At 37.7% G+C, this 16,771-nt stretch overlaps 2 protein-coding genes across 4 annotated transcripts; one reads left to right on the forward strand and one right to left on the reverse strand.

Annotated features, from left to right (window-relative positions):
* Positions 1-174: 174 nt before the first annotated feature.
* Positions 175-2,791, forward strand: LOC140797739 (leucine-rich repeat receptor-like serine/threonine/tyrosine-protein kinase SOBIR1). The gene is made up of 3 exons (XM_073151383.1): positions 175-1,275; positions 2,076-2,174; positions 2,609-2,791. Exons 1-3 carry the CDS (start codon positions 175-177, stop codon positions 2,789-2,791), a joined length of 1,383 nt encoding a protein of 460 aa, XP_073007484.1.
* LOC140798281 (protein MHF2 homolog) lies at positions 1,847-8,224 on the reverse strand. Of its 3 annotated transcripts, none has more exons than XM_073152086.1 (7): positions 7,882-8,224; positions 6,200-6,323; positions 6,048-6,128; positions 4,393-4,432; positions 3,440-3,493; positions 3,219-3,323; positions 1,847-2,138 (listed from the first exon to the last, which is right to left on the reverse strand). In XM_073152086.1, exons 2-6 carry the CDS (start codon positions 6,218-6,220, stop codon positions 3,220-3,222), a joined length of 300 nt encoding a protein of 99 aa, XP_073008187.1. In that variant the 5' UTR covers positions 6,221-6,323; positions 7,882-8,224; the 3' UTR covers positions 1,847-2,138; position 3,219. The 3 variants fall into 3 exon arrangements, with proteins under 3 accessions (XP_073008187.1, XP_073008188.1, XP_073008189.1); XM_073152087.1 differs by having other exon boundaries at positions 6,048-6,104; positions 7,882-8,193; XM_073152088.1 differs by lacking the exons at positions 6,048-6,128; positions 6,200-6,323 and having other exon boundaries at positions 7,882-8,188.
* Between the last annotated feature and the right edge of the window lie 8,547 nt (positions 8,225-16,771).

Consider the following 16,771-nt stretch of genomic DNA (forward strand, 5'->3'; position numbering starts at 1 on the left):
GCTTACTAGACTATGCATTGTGATCTCTGACCTTAGAATTCAATGGCCTCACTTGTTCCTTTGTCCCTTCTCTTTCTCTCCCTAGCAACTTGTTGCATAGGTAGTCGAAGAACAACAACATTGGATCAAATCCATAGCTTCAAAACCTTAGATGAAGGGAGAAAAATCCTCGTCATGAAGTCTTATCTATGGAGCAATGATTCAGCTACACCTTCATCGGCCTCAGGATTTCACTTTCAACCTATAGCGTTTGCAATTGCCTTTCTTCTGCTCTTATTTTCCGCTCTCTTTTGTTGGAGAATCAAGAAGTATTGTGATAGGACTGCAGATGCTTGCAAGGAACAAGGTGATGATCCGGAGGTTACAGTGTTTAGCCCTACGATGAGGAGAACCGATTTCCGCACCATCATCGACGAGCTTGAACAAGGCGGCCTCGTGGCGAACTGCGAGATGGTTGGCCGCGGCGGTTGCGGTGAGGTCTACAAGGTCGATCTATTTAATGGCGATGAACGACTAGGTATTGCTATCAAGAAGATCGAAGTAAATTTCTCTAGCTATCAGCTGCGACAAGTAAGGAATGAAACCAAGATCGTAGGGCGCATGCGGCATCGCAACGTTCTCCCCTTACTAGCTCACGTTTCGCGAGCAAATCAACACTATCTCATCTACGAGTACATGAAAAATGGATCCTTGCATGATTTGCTCACGTCCGTTGCAAAAGGGGATAAAGAGTTGCTATGGCAAGAGCGTTACAAGATAGCCATGGATGTTGCATGTGGTCTTGAGTACATGCACATGATGCATAAACCTTGTGTAGTCCATAGAGACATGAAGCCAGCCAACGTATTGCTTGAGGACAATCTAAATGCTAGAATTTCAGACTTCGGGCTAGCGAAATTGGTGCCAGATTGCGTCCTCACGGAGGCTAGCAGTTCAATTGTAGTTGGGACGATCGGATACATCGCTCCGGAGTACTTTCGCACGTCGTTGTGCACCGAAAAATGTGATGTTTATAGCTTTGGAGTGATCTTAGCAGTTCTTATCACTTGCAAATTTCCAAATGATGATTTCTTCCTGGATTCTGAGACGACCATGGTAGGATGGTTGAGGAATGTGATGAGCTCTGATGACCCAAAGGTGGCAATTGATCCGTGTTTGCTAGGGGAAGGGTTTGAGGAGCAGATGCTGCTGGTGTTAAAGATTGCTTTGTTCTGTACATATGATGACCCAAAAGAGAGGCCTAATAGTAGGGAAGTGCATCTTATGCTAGCCCAGGTAAAGCACTAGCTTAAATTAAATCTCCAGAGTGTATTTGTTTCTTGTACAAATTGTAGAAGGTCTGCAAGCATTCAGTCAAAATGTTATTTGCTAGCCAAATTATAAAAGACAAATCTTTATACTTGGGATTAGCAACAATCATCTTTCTTTTTACAAGTATGCATCAGCTGCCATTAATCTGAATGTGATACTATTCCATTGGCCTTATTTTAGGCCATGTAACAAAACAACAGCTTATCTTAATACTAATTTATTAATAACTACCTTTTTTTCTCTCATCTTCCATCTAATTTTTTTATATTTGCCAATTATTATTCTACCCTTAAAAAGATCACTTTAATCAACTGTTATTTTAATCACTTTCTCTCTGTTTCTTTTCTCCTCTCCTCTCCTCGTATTTTTGTTATTTGCTACCTTTTGTGTCACATTAAGTATAATAATTATACGGTTTACACAGCCAAATACTAAAATAGCCTAAATCAGTATAAGCTTTCTTATACAATTTTTATAAAAAAAATTGAATACACCTAAACTAGTATTAAATTATTCCACAAGTGCATGCCCCAAGTTTTGTGAAAGGAGATTTTCTACGTAAAGCTGAATTTGCAAAGCATGCGAAAGGCAATGGCAAGAAATACACAAACCATACATTGTTCCAACAGAGGAATACACTTCTTGGAAATTGACTCTACTAATCAGTGACCGTTTATGATTCAACTGACATGGACTATGGATATATAGCCACTTACTAATCAACATATTGACTGTCTTTAGATCGAATGCCTGCCTTTTGTCAGGAACCACAAGTACATGGACGTCCTTCAACTGGTGTTAACCAACAACTAATTCCAACATTTGCCCTGGAAAAGGAATGCAACCAAGGTAGAACTCTAGCTGTAAGACCGATTCTTAGTCACAGAGAAGCTCCCAAGACTTGCAAAGAATTTTATTTCCCAGAATCATTGTTAGAGAAGTAATTTTTTATCACACTAAATCTTGTCTGTAATATTAGTATATCTGATACTCTAGAGTACAGGAAATGCTATATCTTAACAACTGAGTAAAAAGTAAAAACATTTTCAAAGTCCTCCATTTTCTGATTCTAAATGGCAGTATGGCACACTAACAAGTATTACTTAACCAAATTTTACTTTTGTAGTTCCACTTCTTCCATAAGTTCTATAAAGAAACTTAAAGATTTCTGACCCAGACTTGTGACAACCATTAACAATCACTTCCTAAGATATGTTGGTTGCCAGTGGCATATCATGAAACCATCAATTACTTGAAATTTGAAATAGGGACCTGGACCTGCTCAACTGTGATTTAGGTCCTCAGTATGTCATCACAAACTAATGGTCCCCATTTACATTTGATGCTAGCCAATGGAAAAGTAGATTATGCTTCTGAGGATCCACTTAAGGAAATTCAAATGTTTGCAGAAGTTGCATTAATGCAATGGTATGAAGAACCAGGCACCCCATGGATCCTTTATCAGAGTAAAGCAATATGATGACAGAAAATTTGTGAGATTGTAGGCTACATGCTTGCACATCATCATCAAATCTTAAATTAAAATAATTTTTTGAAGTCTGATGATTGTTTTCTTCCAACATTCTTCACTCATCAACATCACGACAGAGTTACTTTAGGAATAACTTGCAGAAGTACAGATATTGTTTTACTTAATCTTTTGAGGATGTACGGGAACCTTACTTAGGGACAAATAAAGGGATGAAATGACACATCACAGCTGCACTGGTATGGCATAATGGATACTTTTCCATTGTCATATTGGATGAGAACAAAATTTAAATTAAAAAATATCTGGAAAATGGTTTTTAGCAATTTTATCTGCTCAAATTTATTTCCAGAATACCAGTCAAACTGGCTGGACTTAAAAGTTGGCATATTAGTAGAGAATTCCAGTTTTAAATTACCTTAAAAATCCAAAAGTAGTTGTGGAAGTACTCTCTCAAGATGAGTAGGTTCAATGTTATCAATTCCTTCTGCTTCAGCAATTATAGCAGCACGTTGAACAGCCTCTATCAAGAAAAGCTTAATTTGAGTAAATGAAATATGGTATCAAAGACTTAGGAAGACGGAGAGAGTATCTATAAATATAAGCAATATGCCTAACTGCCAATTTAAGTATACACACCTGTGACAAATACCCGCAGAAGCTCACAGCTTACTTTCAGTGCACTTGCATTAGCTGCATGCATGAAAATATATGTACTTACTAAAGGTATAATGTACTTTTTACAAACATAACCTATAAGTTACAAGCTTTGTGTTGCTGCAAAGAATCATAAATACATTTGGCAATTCACTACCAGAAAGAACATAACATGTGATGCATATAAGTGGGATATAGAAGAAACAAAATAAGATTAAAATATGTACTTCCAACTGTTGGAATTAAGAGGCATATTAGCGCACTTCACGTTGAAGTTCTTTGAAACATTTTCTTACTCATATTAACATGCTCATCTTTAATGCTTCCCCTCCATTAACATACTGATACTATTGTTAGTCAAAACAGTCCTACTTCAAAGGGAAATACCAGCTTTTCTTTTTTTATACAGTTTTATAATGTACAATTGTATATCTTCTCAAATATCTCTACCATGTACTTCAAAAGTAACTATAACTGCATGGGTTGAAAGTTATGAACAATAGAACTTTTAAAACTTCTGATCTTTTACTTCATAAGTAACTACTGCAATATGGCCTCTGTCCAACTTACCTCTTTACATACTGTAAGGCTCTTCTCTGACTTGGTTAAGCAAGCCAAACACAAGCTGACTCGGTTTTCTGATAGTGTGGAATCATTCATACCCCTTTCAGGTTAGTTGCAAGTTCAAGATTACGTTGTCAAAACATTTGGTTGAGCCAAACTGGCTTTAGCTCTCAGAATTTGTTTAGGCTATTTACACTGGCCACACTTGAGATGTCTCACTTTGTATAGATTATATTGATATACACACTCATACATGAAAAAGGAAACATATATATAGTTCTCTCAATTGTTCATCTGATTGTTGGCTTCTGCATAAGTTCATCATTCTATTATGCAATTGAATTAGCAAATTAATGAAAGATTATCAGTACCTGTAGTTGACCGGTTCTTCTTTGATGTCCCAGCACCAAACTGCCAGTTACAGAGAACTCATATCAGGAAGATGTTTATATAAAGTCAAGTGCAATTTGACAGAGATTTGCAACCGAAGATCTTTACTAATCATTCTGAACAGAATGTTCAGAATAGAAAACCTCAACTACCTTAGAATTGCATTTCCTTCTTTCAGTTCCGAACAAAAAATGTAGCCAAAAGAAAGGGGAAAAAAGTAGAAAAACATTACAAAAGTGAAAGTTTGAGCTAAGACTGAATCACAGACCGGATATATCCTATCTCTCACTAGTGTACAGAAGACGCATGCAACTTTCTTTTTAATTGCTCTCAAGTAGGTATGCCATATAAAGACAAAGTCCTAGAGCTCCATTGCCTGACCTCAAATTATGCCTTTGATCTCATGACCTTATTTTCAGAAAAAATAAAATAAATTCTGATACATAAATAAAATATACAATTGAGATTAAAGGTGATGTAGGAACCCATATCCAATAGAAAATGTATAGCAGGGCAGCATTTTATTTATTAGGATCTTCAGGGAGGTTTTATCATTTACTTTGTTGCATTTTCAAAACAAAGAGAAAACTCCTTCATATTTACATAGTTGGATTTTGTAAAAGTTTCATCAGCTTGGTGGACAAAGTCTAGTTTGTTCTCCACTATAGGATTAAATCCAATTAGAATCTCTTTTGATCCAACTTTTAGTCGAGTAGATTCATATAGTCATATCATACATCAATTATCACAGGGTCAATAGTTGCTCGGCCACAATGACCCAATGGCACATCAAGTTCTCTCTCTCTCTCTCTCCACCCTCTACTCTAACGGCATGGCTATTACATGGCATGGCACATGCCACGCGAAGTAGTGGCTCACATGGGCCATGCCACAGGCATAACAGAACTTGCTTTATTTTCTCCTAAAATTATGTTATTACAAGATAATTTGGATGGCCACATCGAAAAAAAACTCTATTACAAGATAATTCGGATGTACTTTAGCAATACAGATTAAGCATTTTCAAAGAAGAGAAAATCAACTAAAGGCTATGATACGTCATGAAGAATACCAGACAACCACATGTCAAGAATAAGGACATTTTTTGCATCCTATGCATTAAGGGATTATAAAGGAATAGATACTTGAAGTTTCCCATAGAAACATCTATCAAGATGTTTTGTGACAACCAAATTGCTATTCAAAAAAGTAATAATCCAATCTTTCATAAGATAACAAGACACTTAACTGCAACTATGTTGAGAGAAGGCATGCAAACAACAAATATATACACCCGATATGAAAAGTGAGGAGACTTGCAAATATATCTACTAAATCCATATGTAAGGAGAAGATTAAACAAATCAAACATGGCATGATCAATATTTATGCTCAAGCCTTAGAAAGAATATCATAGAATATTAAACAAGAGTATCTACCAATTGTACTTAAAATGAGTGCAAAGCAATACAAATTGTCCAATATTACCTTTCCTCTTCTCTTACCCACTTTGTTATCCTAAACCTACTTGGATTAGCAAGTCTATCTAACAACAATATGACACCTAAGAAAGGGAATTGACCTATAACTTGAAAAATAAGAACATCTGATAGGCTAATCCATAATTTAACTATACCTCGATGTCCATTGGTTTGTTTGCTTCGCTCTTGTGAGCTCTTCTACTCCAAACTAGCTTGAATATGGCATGAATAAGATCCTGATAAAAGTTAAGAGAGTGATAGTACATGAATTAGAGGAGAAGAGGAGGAAGAAGGTTTGATGACTCACAGGATCGAATGTGTCACCCATTTGTCACTCCTGTAGGTAACTGTTCGATTAACGACGAGATTGAGTATGAGAATGGGCGTGATGGTGGGATTTGAAGCGAAACGGTGAAATTTGTAATGCAAGCCTGTGAGGGTGATTGCTCAATAAAGGATTGGATATTGAGAAAATTTATGCAAAATAAATCTATTTTTTCAAACTTATAAAAAAAAAGTTAGTTTCCAGCCATTTAGAGTTATAAGTTAAATTACTTCGGTGAAAATAATGAGCTCTCAGGGCCATTTTAATATGAATTGAGGCCCTAGGCAAATATATTGCATGAGGCCACTTTCAAGTTAATAATTAAATTTAAATGTATTTAAAGTAAAGTGGATTAGTCAAATAGTTTTCTTGCTTTTTGAGATGAAAAATTACTAATTAATCAGTATATATTTTTCAATTGATAATATTGCTATCTGTTCAATCTTTTTTGCGACATTGTGTCTCAAATAAAATTTTATTAATTTTAATTTTGAAAACTTCTTGTTTGAAAGCTATTGTTACAGATATGATCAATAATATTTTACATGCAATAATATATGCTTTTGGAAAAGGATCAACCTTTTCCTGTGTAGTTTAATAAGGGGTGAAAATGAATTAGATATGGATCAGATAATGCTCAACCTACATCCAAAACCATATTTTTACTCTGGATACAAATTCGGATATAGATATTAGACGACTATATTCTAATTAAATGAATATAGATACATATCAAATACGGATCAAACCTTAGATGGATATGGATCGGATCTTAACCAATACAAATACAAATCAAATCTTTCAATAAAATAGTGCAGGCTTGATCGATAAGAAATTCACATTTTTAGAACACAAATATAAATGTACTTGCACATATACAAATAATATTATATGCTGTTGTGAAATGATGAGTAAATACAAACATACATTCTTACTGATAATATTTAATGGTGAATTTCTAACTCTTCCTATCTATAATACATGCCTAATCCACTATAAGAGACTAAATACATATTTGCAGTTGCCCACTCAATTCACTGCAGAAATTTTAGCAAACGAGCAGTAGCAAAACTGGAGAATACTGAATTACATATACAAAAACAGATTACATTTGCTTGCTATCTCTTTACTCTTCCTGATTTCTATACTTCAATGATACTTCCCAATCCTAGACAAGAAGCTCGAAAGGCTAGATAAGTTTAAAAGTTGAACAATAAATCCACTGTAGCACAAATTGGACGCTTTTTAATTGCATCATCTTTGGTAGCTGCTTCAATCGCCCATGGCACCACCACAAGTTAACAGCACAATGACTTCTTTTCTCAGTAACGGAAAAGGTAATTTTTCTATGATTAACGCACTTGAGGAAAATCAAACAGCCATTCTTTTAGAACGAACACAATCTATACTTCATAGTAATACGCAACGGAAAGAATGCTTCTGACGACAAAGCTAAAATCAGCAACTTCCAGAGGAAGACATGAAACAATCCAAGATTGAAAAAAAAAAAGAAAAAAAGAAAGAAGTGAAATGTAATTCGCGGAACAATAAAAGGATCCTAACCAACAAAACACAACTAACATTCCACTTATAACAATCTCCAAAGACCTCAACTTTAAACTAAAAAAGAACAGAAATCCAAACATCTCTCAAACTTTTCTTACCTGCTTCATCCGCCCATGGAAACGCTCCCTGCAAACCTCGAGATACTAAAACCAGAGATCCAGATCCCCCTCATACCTCACCACCGCCGTCCTAAAAATATACAAAATCGATTTCTTCCCCTTGTCACCCTCGTTTCGCAGCTCGCCAAGGATTGCGCGCTTGGGAGATCGTGGAGGGCGTCGAGTTGGACCTCCTAGTCGACGAAGGGAGAGGCGGACTGCGCTTGAGCCGGCGAAGAGGGAAAGAGGCGGAGGCGCGGGTGAAGAGGGGGAGGGTAAACGAATATGCAACTACGGATCCGACTGTATTCTGATCCCAATCCGGATCTGGAAATATTTAAGCAATTTCGCACATGTATCCGGTCTAATACAAATACTGAAGCGGGTCGGGTCGGAGTTAATCCGACCCATTTTCACTGCTAACTTTAATGCTTGAACTGGAGTGTTAGTTTCTATTTGGAGAATTTCTTTCAAAACTCAAATTTTAGAGAATAATTCCAAACCATCCATATAAGATAAATCATCCCGCTTTAAACAATTTTCAAGATTAAGACATCTTTTCAAACTCTTGTCATAAAATTTTCTAAATTAAATAAAAATTTTACAATATCATTATACAATTTGAATTGTTTAAATCTAGTCTTGATGAAAATAATTAACTTTAAAAGATTCTGTTACGAAACCAAATTTGAACCGATCTATTCGTAAAAAAATATTTATGAGCGGTAGCCTCGTGAGTTAGGATTTTTTTTTTTTTTTTGAAATTAGAATGACGTGATTCCGATGTTGGGGTGAAAAGATAAAAATAAAATAGTCAAGAAAGCTCGAAATTGGACAAGATTGTAAATATTAAACGTTGCGACAATCGTCGAAAGGTGGCAGACCGCCAAGGGTGGTGCAGGACGGCCGTAAGTTGAGGGTGATGGTGCCTATTGTTTGAAGATGAAAGTAGGATTTTCTAATTAGATTTCCTCCTAACAAAATAGATGACTAAGATTAAAAGGTAAATAATAATAAAAGAAATGGCTAACTTAATATTTCTCTCAACATCTCAATAATCTCAAATGAATCATGACCACTCCTATTTATAGAAGTAGAATAATAGCGAATCAGATCCACATGCGCATTATTCGCTTTAATTCAAAATTAAAGACAATAATCAAATATAGCCTACTAGACCTTACTCGACTCAATCTAACTAACTCGACTCCTATGGTTGGATCATAGCAATCCACTATGCTTCTGACTAGGGTTGAAAATTGATTGAATTTTATCTGATTTGACCTGGGTCGAATCGAATACGGGTCAATATAATATACCCGACTCAGAATACATATCATAGTTTATTAAAATATCTGAATTCGGATACTGATATATTATATTTATTTGGATACAGATTCGAATATTGGATACTCGTTTATCTAATTACTATACAATATTAACAAAACATCCTACCTATAAAAACTAATGTGACTCGTTAACATAAAACCCTCATCTATCATAGCTTAGCCTATCTTCTCAACCCTCATTCTCAATCCCTCTTCACTATCAAGCCGCCACTTCTCAAATACTCAAACCCATTTCTCTTCCTCACTCTCTTTGATAATCCATCGACTCCCGTCTCACTCTCTCTGATGAATCGCATTGGGGGTACCCCACAACCGTCACGGCATCCCCTCCTTCTCTTTCTCCTTCAACATCTTGCAGTACCCTCTCTACCAATCTTGGAGCAGATCGAACCCTTCGATACCACCATTGTCAGTGGGTACCACTCCACCTCAATCTCTGCAATTTGGATTGCCAACCAGGACCCACTATCCATGCTCGGCTCATCGCGGTAGGCGATTACATCAACGCTGATTTCATTAAGGGGATTAAATTGGATTGAGGGATGAGAATGGTGTCGTTAGGTTTCAAGTGTGGTGTTGAATTTTGAGGGTTGGCGAACGAGCTGGGACACGATGAGGTTGTACTGTGATGATGTATATATTAGGTTTAATAGCTCGAAGGCCATGGTAGTATCGATGGCTGGAGCATCGAACAATGTCGAGTTGATATGTAAAGTAAGTGTATGGAAATATTTACCCCTATTAACAATTAGTGGTAATGCGTTTGGGTGTGATTTTGTGACTATCTCTGGATGCTTACAAATGTGATGACATCTGATTTCTTTGAACTCTAGGTTCTAACATGACCAGTGCTCGCGAATTGGTTTAATCTCTTTCCAACTCATTGCATTGTTTACTGATACGATTCGGACTTCACCGATGTCGTCTCAAGCATATAGTCACTTTAGGAGTGTCTTTGTGTTCATGTTTTAGTGTTTAATTTTCATGAAAATAAGTTTTCTGTAAGTCGCGTTCGAATGCGGGTGGAGTGGGTTCGAATGTGGTTGTGAATGTGGGTGAAGAGTGTGCATTGTGCGTTCGAACGCCCCGTTCGAACGCACTGTGAACGCTTGCATCGCGTTCGCAAATCCAGAGAAGTGGGAAACAGGCGCTTTCGATCGCGCGTTTGAACACCTGCATCACGTTCACAAATCCAGATAGGAGCGAACTCGGTGTGTTCGAACACGGTCGGCGAAAATTGTATTGTTAGGGTTAATTTTGAGTTGTTGGTTAGCCTCTAAAATGATGTGGATGGCAACCAAAGTCATTATTAATTATTGAGAATTGAGTTTTGCCTTGCCTCCTTCATCTTCTTCGCTCCTGTTCTCTTAATCCCCGGCGACGCCGCTTCTAACCTCTCTCGACCGGCCAATCACCCTAGTCCCTTAGGGGTGGCTCTCTCCTCTCCCTTCTTCCAAGCTATCCAACACTTGCCCTAAGGCTTCCATCAACCATAACCCTTCCACCACAACTTTTCACCGGTGCCACCCCATTAATGCCGGTCCACCCTCAACCACCATCACCTAGGATCACGTGCCTCCATCCACAGATCCAAAACAGACCACCCTGACCTTTGTCCATTAATCAGACGATATCTCGAGATCCCCACATCCAATTCGCCTGAAACTAGATTTGTTGGAAATTTTTTTTCTGGGGCTACAACATATCAAAATTTCACGTCGATCCGACGGCGGCATATTTTGGGATCTTATTTTAAAGTTCCGTGCCAGATCTAATCCAAATTAGGAAATTAGAAGAGATCGAACCTTAGCCTAAGGGGAGATCATATCATTTACATGATTTGGTATTTGTGCTGATCCTATTATTTTAATGCAATAATGTCTTTATTTTGTTCTATCTAATTTTTATAATCATTATATCTTTGATCTAAAAAATTATACTGTGTTGTGGTGTGAGAGTAAATTAGGGGAACCATAACATAAGTCACAAATTTGTTTAATCTCTTTCCAACTAACTCCGGTGTTTGCATATTTGGTAGTTGTGCTAGTCCTAGATTCGCCATGATCTTATGTTTCTATATCTTATGTTTTTGTAATAGATGTGTAGAGATTTTGTGAGTTTACTAGTTTCAATAGATGTGTAGATTTTGTAGAAGTATGCAATAGATGTGTAGATTTTGTGAGTTTATTAGTTAATTTTGTGAGTTTTCCTGTTTATGTATGGATGTTAATAATTGATTCATTTTCTCTTTGTATCTGATTAAGATTCAATTTTTTACCCAGTTTGTATTCGTATTTGATTAAAATTTGATTTGTATATGTTTCATATCTATATCCATTTAATATCTGATCTGTATCCAAAAAATATTTGTACTCATTTAGTTAGGTTATGGTTTTAAATTTTTCTACCCGTCCAATATCCATATCCAGAGCAAAATTATAGAAAAAGGATATATTTTGAGCACTATCTGATCAGTATCCGAACCATTTTCACCCGTACTTTCGACACTTTGTTCTCAATGTGACTAGTCATTTATTTTCTTATACTTGTATAGCATATCATGCCAATTAGAGGAGATGGGTTCTTCTTCTTCAAAATTGTCTAAGAACATGGCATGAGCTAGCTAAGATTGCAGTTGTGACTACGGCTAAAACAGTCATCACAGTAGAAGCACAAGCCCTTCTTCATGCGATCTTCCAAGTTATCTAGCACAAATCAACGAATGATCTACTATCAGTTCTTGTGGGCCGTTTGTACGAGCTGGGTCAGGGTAGGTGTAGCCTCAAGTAGGTCGTGAGCTTGGACTATCTTTCTTCTCTCCTCCTTGCAAATCTGTTCAACTAATCCAACATGGACTCCATTAGAATCACCAATGAGAAGGCCTTCTCAAAGGTAGTGGGCCTTAGGGCCTTGGCCTTAACATGAATATCAAGCCTATGCCCATTAATGAAAATGCTCTTTAGGGTTGAGTCTGACTAGTTGATGACCCAATTGCAGATCAGTTCGAACTCCCCTTGATAAAATCAAACTATTGTTCACTAAGTCAGCTCAATCAATATGGCCTGAAAGTCCTCATAGTAGGTTAGACAAAACTAAGTATAGATAGCGTAAGCAAAAACCTACCAAGATTTGAATGGTTGAGTCCGCTCTACTGACAAGTACCACCTGATCACTCCAAGTGGAATAATGTGAGCTAAACCTTTTGGTGGTTAGGCATGCCATGGTACATGAAAAAGTAGATCGAATCTAGCAAGTCTCCTCTAGAGAATTCTAGAAAATCAAGCTTAATGGTCTGAACTTAGATCCCAAAATATGGTAAGTCATTGTGTGCCAAGCGACCTCATGGTCAATGCTGGTCACGTGGGTCATAGGCCCAAGGGTTTGGCTCATGTCGTGTTCAAACTACATGCGGTTTGACTCTCAATCAGCTGACGTGGGTCCACTTGATAATTCCACTAGTCATCCTTAGGCTCGTACTCAGGTCCAAAGTCATACTCATTGATCCAATATTGATTCGCGCGAGGTGATCGAACTAATTTATAAATATTCGGACTGCCTCTAGACTTGTGCACTTCATCTCCTCCATGTAATTGCCCAAACCCTAAACCTAGGGCTAAAAGTGAAGTTTGGCCTAGAGGCATCGCCACATGCCACTATAGCCTCGGTAGTGGCTGGCCAGTGCTAGTCATTATTCGACAAGTCCTCACAATAGTAGAGCGACGATGAGAGATAGTGGAGAGCCAAAATAGAGCTCGAGCTTGATCTACTATAGCGACGGCCAAGGCACATCGTTAGTGAGTCCACCAGTCCCGATGACTATGGATGAGGCCTAGGGCCCCATTATAGTGGAGCTGCGGCAATGAAAAGCCTCAATGAAGGGGTAGGTCACAACGGTGATAGCCGTCAAGTTTAGCTACCCGACAATCTTTGGCAATTGTGGCGGCCACCATTGGCTGGCAATCAAGTCGAGGAAGCCCAGTTGTTCCGCTAGTGGTCATGGAAGCATTGAACCTACAACCACTAGGCGTGGGTTGCTATAGTGAGAATGGCCATCGATGGTGGTCTTTCGGTCGATGCTGTCACAAATAGTGGCCATGGTTCTGGTGCGAGTGGTCTAAAGAAGGGAATGGAAGTGATGGTTTATGCTGGAGGGCAAATTTCGTCGCTGTGGAAAGCTAGGGTTTTCAACCCCTAGCTTCCATCTCGACTAGGGAAGACAGTGATAGGCCCATCATGGGAGGCTGCTTCGACATTGTGTGATAGCTGTCTAGGTCTACAGGGGTGGATGGTGCTTCATCGTGGTTGAAGGAAGGGTGGTTGTTGTGGTTTGGGACTCTCTTACATATGGAATCATGTTGTCGTGGCTAGGCCACTTTCACCGTGGCTAGTAGCGCTAGTGGGGCAGATAGGTGGTGTTGGGTTAGGAGGGTTGTTGTCAAGGCTTGGATCACCTTTTCAAGCCTCTCGGTGTTCTCTTTGGTAGCTCTTGTGGATTTCTCTACGAATTCAAGTATCACTGTTGGCCACATAGGTGATTCATTGATGGCCAAGAAAACCTCCACAAGGGATGAAAACAAGTTCTTGGTCCTCTATGAATGCAATCTCCCCTAGGTTAGCTTTGGATCATGTGTTTACTATCAATCAAGGAACGCTAGCTCTAATACCACTATTACAAACCAGATCTGAATCGATCTATTCGTAAGAAAATTATAATATTTTTATAGGTGGTAGCTTCGTAAGTTAAGGATCTTTTAGTTTTAGAATGACATGATTCTGAGGTTAGAGTAACAAGATAATAATAAAATAATGAAGAAAGATTGAAAATGTACATAATTATAAATATACAATGTTGTGGCTATTATTGGAGGGTAGCAGGAGATGAAAGATGATGGAGGATGGCCCTAAGATAGGGTGGCTTGGGGAAGGTGATGATGCCTAGGGTTTGAAGGTGGAAGTAGGATTTTCTGATTAGATCTACTCCTAAGGAAATGGATGGCTAAGATTAAAAGATAATAATAGAATAAATGGCTAATTTAATATTTCTCTCAACATCCAATAATCCCAAATGAACTATGACCACTCCTATTTATAGAAGTAGAGTTATAGCGAATTGGATTCAAATGCAGATTATCCGTTTTAATTTAAATTAAAGACAATAAACAAACATAACTTACTTAGGCTTAACTCGACTCAACCTAACTGACTCAACTATCGTGGTCAAATCATAACAGATTCTTTAGGTGATTGTATTGTTTCCTCACTAATGTTCTCGTCAAGGTGTCTTTTTTATGCACTACATGTTTTTTTAGGTGATTGTATTGTTTCCTCACTAATGTTCTCGTCAAGTTTTTTATGCACTACATGTTTTTTCTTGAAATATAGGTTCTATATCAATTTCACACATCAAAGTGATTAGATTTAAATAGATATAAAAAGTCAAAAACCAAATCTGATTAAGTTTAGAAACACTGAATCTTATTAGGACTAGAAAAAATCTATTATGAATCATACTATAAAAATCAAAATCTAATAGGAAAGAGAAAGTCAAGTATGAATAGGAAAAGTAAAATATGATAAAGACTATGATATAATTTTTTTAACATAGAAAATCCCTTTTACTAAAGAGAGGAGATAACTATCGATTCGTCCAAACTGGATCAATCTATTTCACTTAAATTGTAGAAATGAGATTCATTTACAATCACTCCTATTATTGAAGTCTCTCTTTTCTTCTTAATTCTTCTTGATTAACTACTTCATGAAACTAGGTTGTTTTCACATCTGGTTCGCCCTCTAGCTACGGATTGATCTCGTAAAAATATGTCATTTTAGATATTTGATGAACGATCTAGCTCCTTTGATACTTGATATCAGTCTCTAATGTAGCATAAGTACTTAGAAATATGAAATAGCTCTTCTCACAGTTTGATAGACAGTATAATAGATGATTGATTATTAGTTGAGTTCACTCAACCTGTAGATGAATATTGATGATAACTCGATTTAGCTCCTCCAACTATTTCAAGAAATATGCTTGGACAAATAACTCTCATACATCTGTAGAAAGTGAAGCTAGTTTAGATGAGAGATCTTTGTATGGGATTGGATGCTTTAGTCTGCCTCTAGATCCATTAGATAGAGTGTGAGGAATCTTTACAATAGTACTAGCTGAATTATGAAAGGAAACACCAAGTCTAAAAAGTGTTTCTCAACTTTCCTTCTCAATTCTATCGGGTCGGTTCAACCTAATTTGAGTGTGGTTCAAAACTAACTTATATTTCATATATGTTCCATTGCCAAAATCATGTTACAGTTCAAAACAACAAAGATTGGTTTGAACCAATTCCGCGAGAATGCTGAATTTTGCTCTTTTGGCCTTCATCCTTCAATTTCTTCACATATGCAAGTATTTTATAAGTAGTGTAACTTAATTATAAATAAAACTTAGATTGTACAACATATTATAGTGTTTTTGTGTCTACGAATTACATTACAAAATATCACACTTATAATCTCTCCCTTAGTAATCTTGTGATAAAATACTAAACTAAACATTTCTCTACCCAATACAAAAATCCTAATTGATCCCTAATTGATCTAAGTACACGTACAGTTATTTCTTATCAATGAATTTCCTTGATAAAACACAACTCGAAACCCACGGAATGCAGTGTGTAAAGAAAAATAAATTTGATATAAAGTTTCAATCTAATTCTAAATTAATTATTCTCAAATTGATTTCGGTTTCAGTCAAAAACATTAAATAAATTTAGCAGCCTACAGTGCAAAGCTTTGGTCGTCTACAACCTAAAAGGGAAAGGTAAGGCTATTGGAGATACTTGTTCCGTAGAGTCCATGGACATGATGGAAGTGGAGCACACGGCCACGACAAAAAGAGGAAGCTAGATTGGCATAGCTAAGTCCTCTTCCTTCTCTCTTTTAATTGTTAATAATGTTAAACATAATCATTTAGAATTGCAGGTATTGGTAGGAAAGAAGTGCGTGAGAGATGCATGGATTTTAACTCAGGGTTTTAGTTTTATTAAAAATGCATGCTTCTATAACTAGAGCCCTCTTTTGTGTTTGTGGACTTGGTCGAGACTGAAACAATCACTGTCTCGACAGTTGGTGTCTCTAGAGGCATCATCGTAGCCTGGAGGAGCAGTGTGGGAAAAGTCTCAATTATTTTTGAGTCTCTCTAGGTGGCCCGCATTATTGTTACCCTGCATCACAAGAAGGCAAATGACGGCTCCGGTTAGCCATGTATGCTAGCAACCATGTGGAGGAGCAGTGTGGACCCAACCTAGGGGGGTTCGCGTGCCGAGTTGGGTGCGACCCAGCTCAGGCTGGGTGTGACCCAGCCTAGGGGCCCGCATGCATGGCTGGGTGCGACTAAGCCCGGGCCCACTTGTCGAGCTAGGCTGGGTGCGGACTAGCCTGAGGCCCGTGTGTCGGGCTGGGTGCGGCCAGCCCGAGGCCCGCTTGTCGGGCTGGGTGTGGCCAACCCGAGGCCCGTGAGCAGGGGCTCTAGAGTGTTGTTG

Source organism: Typha latifolia, chromosome 11 (genome assembly GCF_019914945.1).
Source record: "Typha latifolia isolate L0001 chromosome 11, TyphaL0001v2, whole genome shotgun sequence".
In the NCBI taxonomy this organism is placed as follows: Eukaryota; Viridiplantae; Streptophyta; class Magnoliopsida; order Poales; family Typhaceae; genus Typha; species Typha latifolia.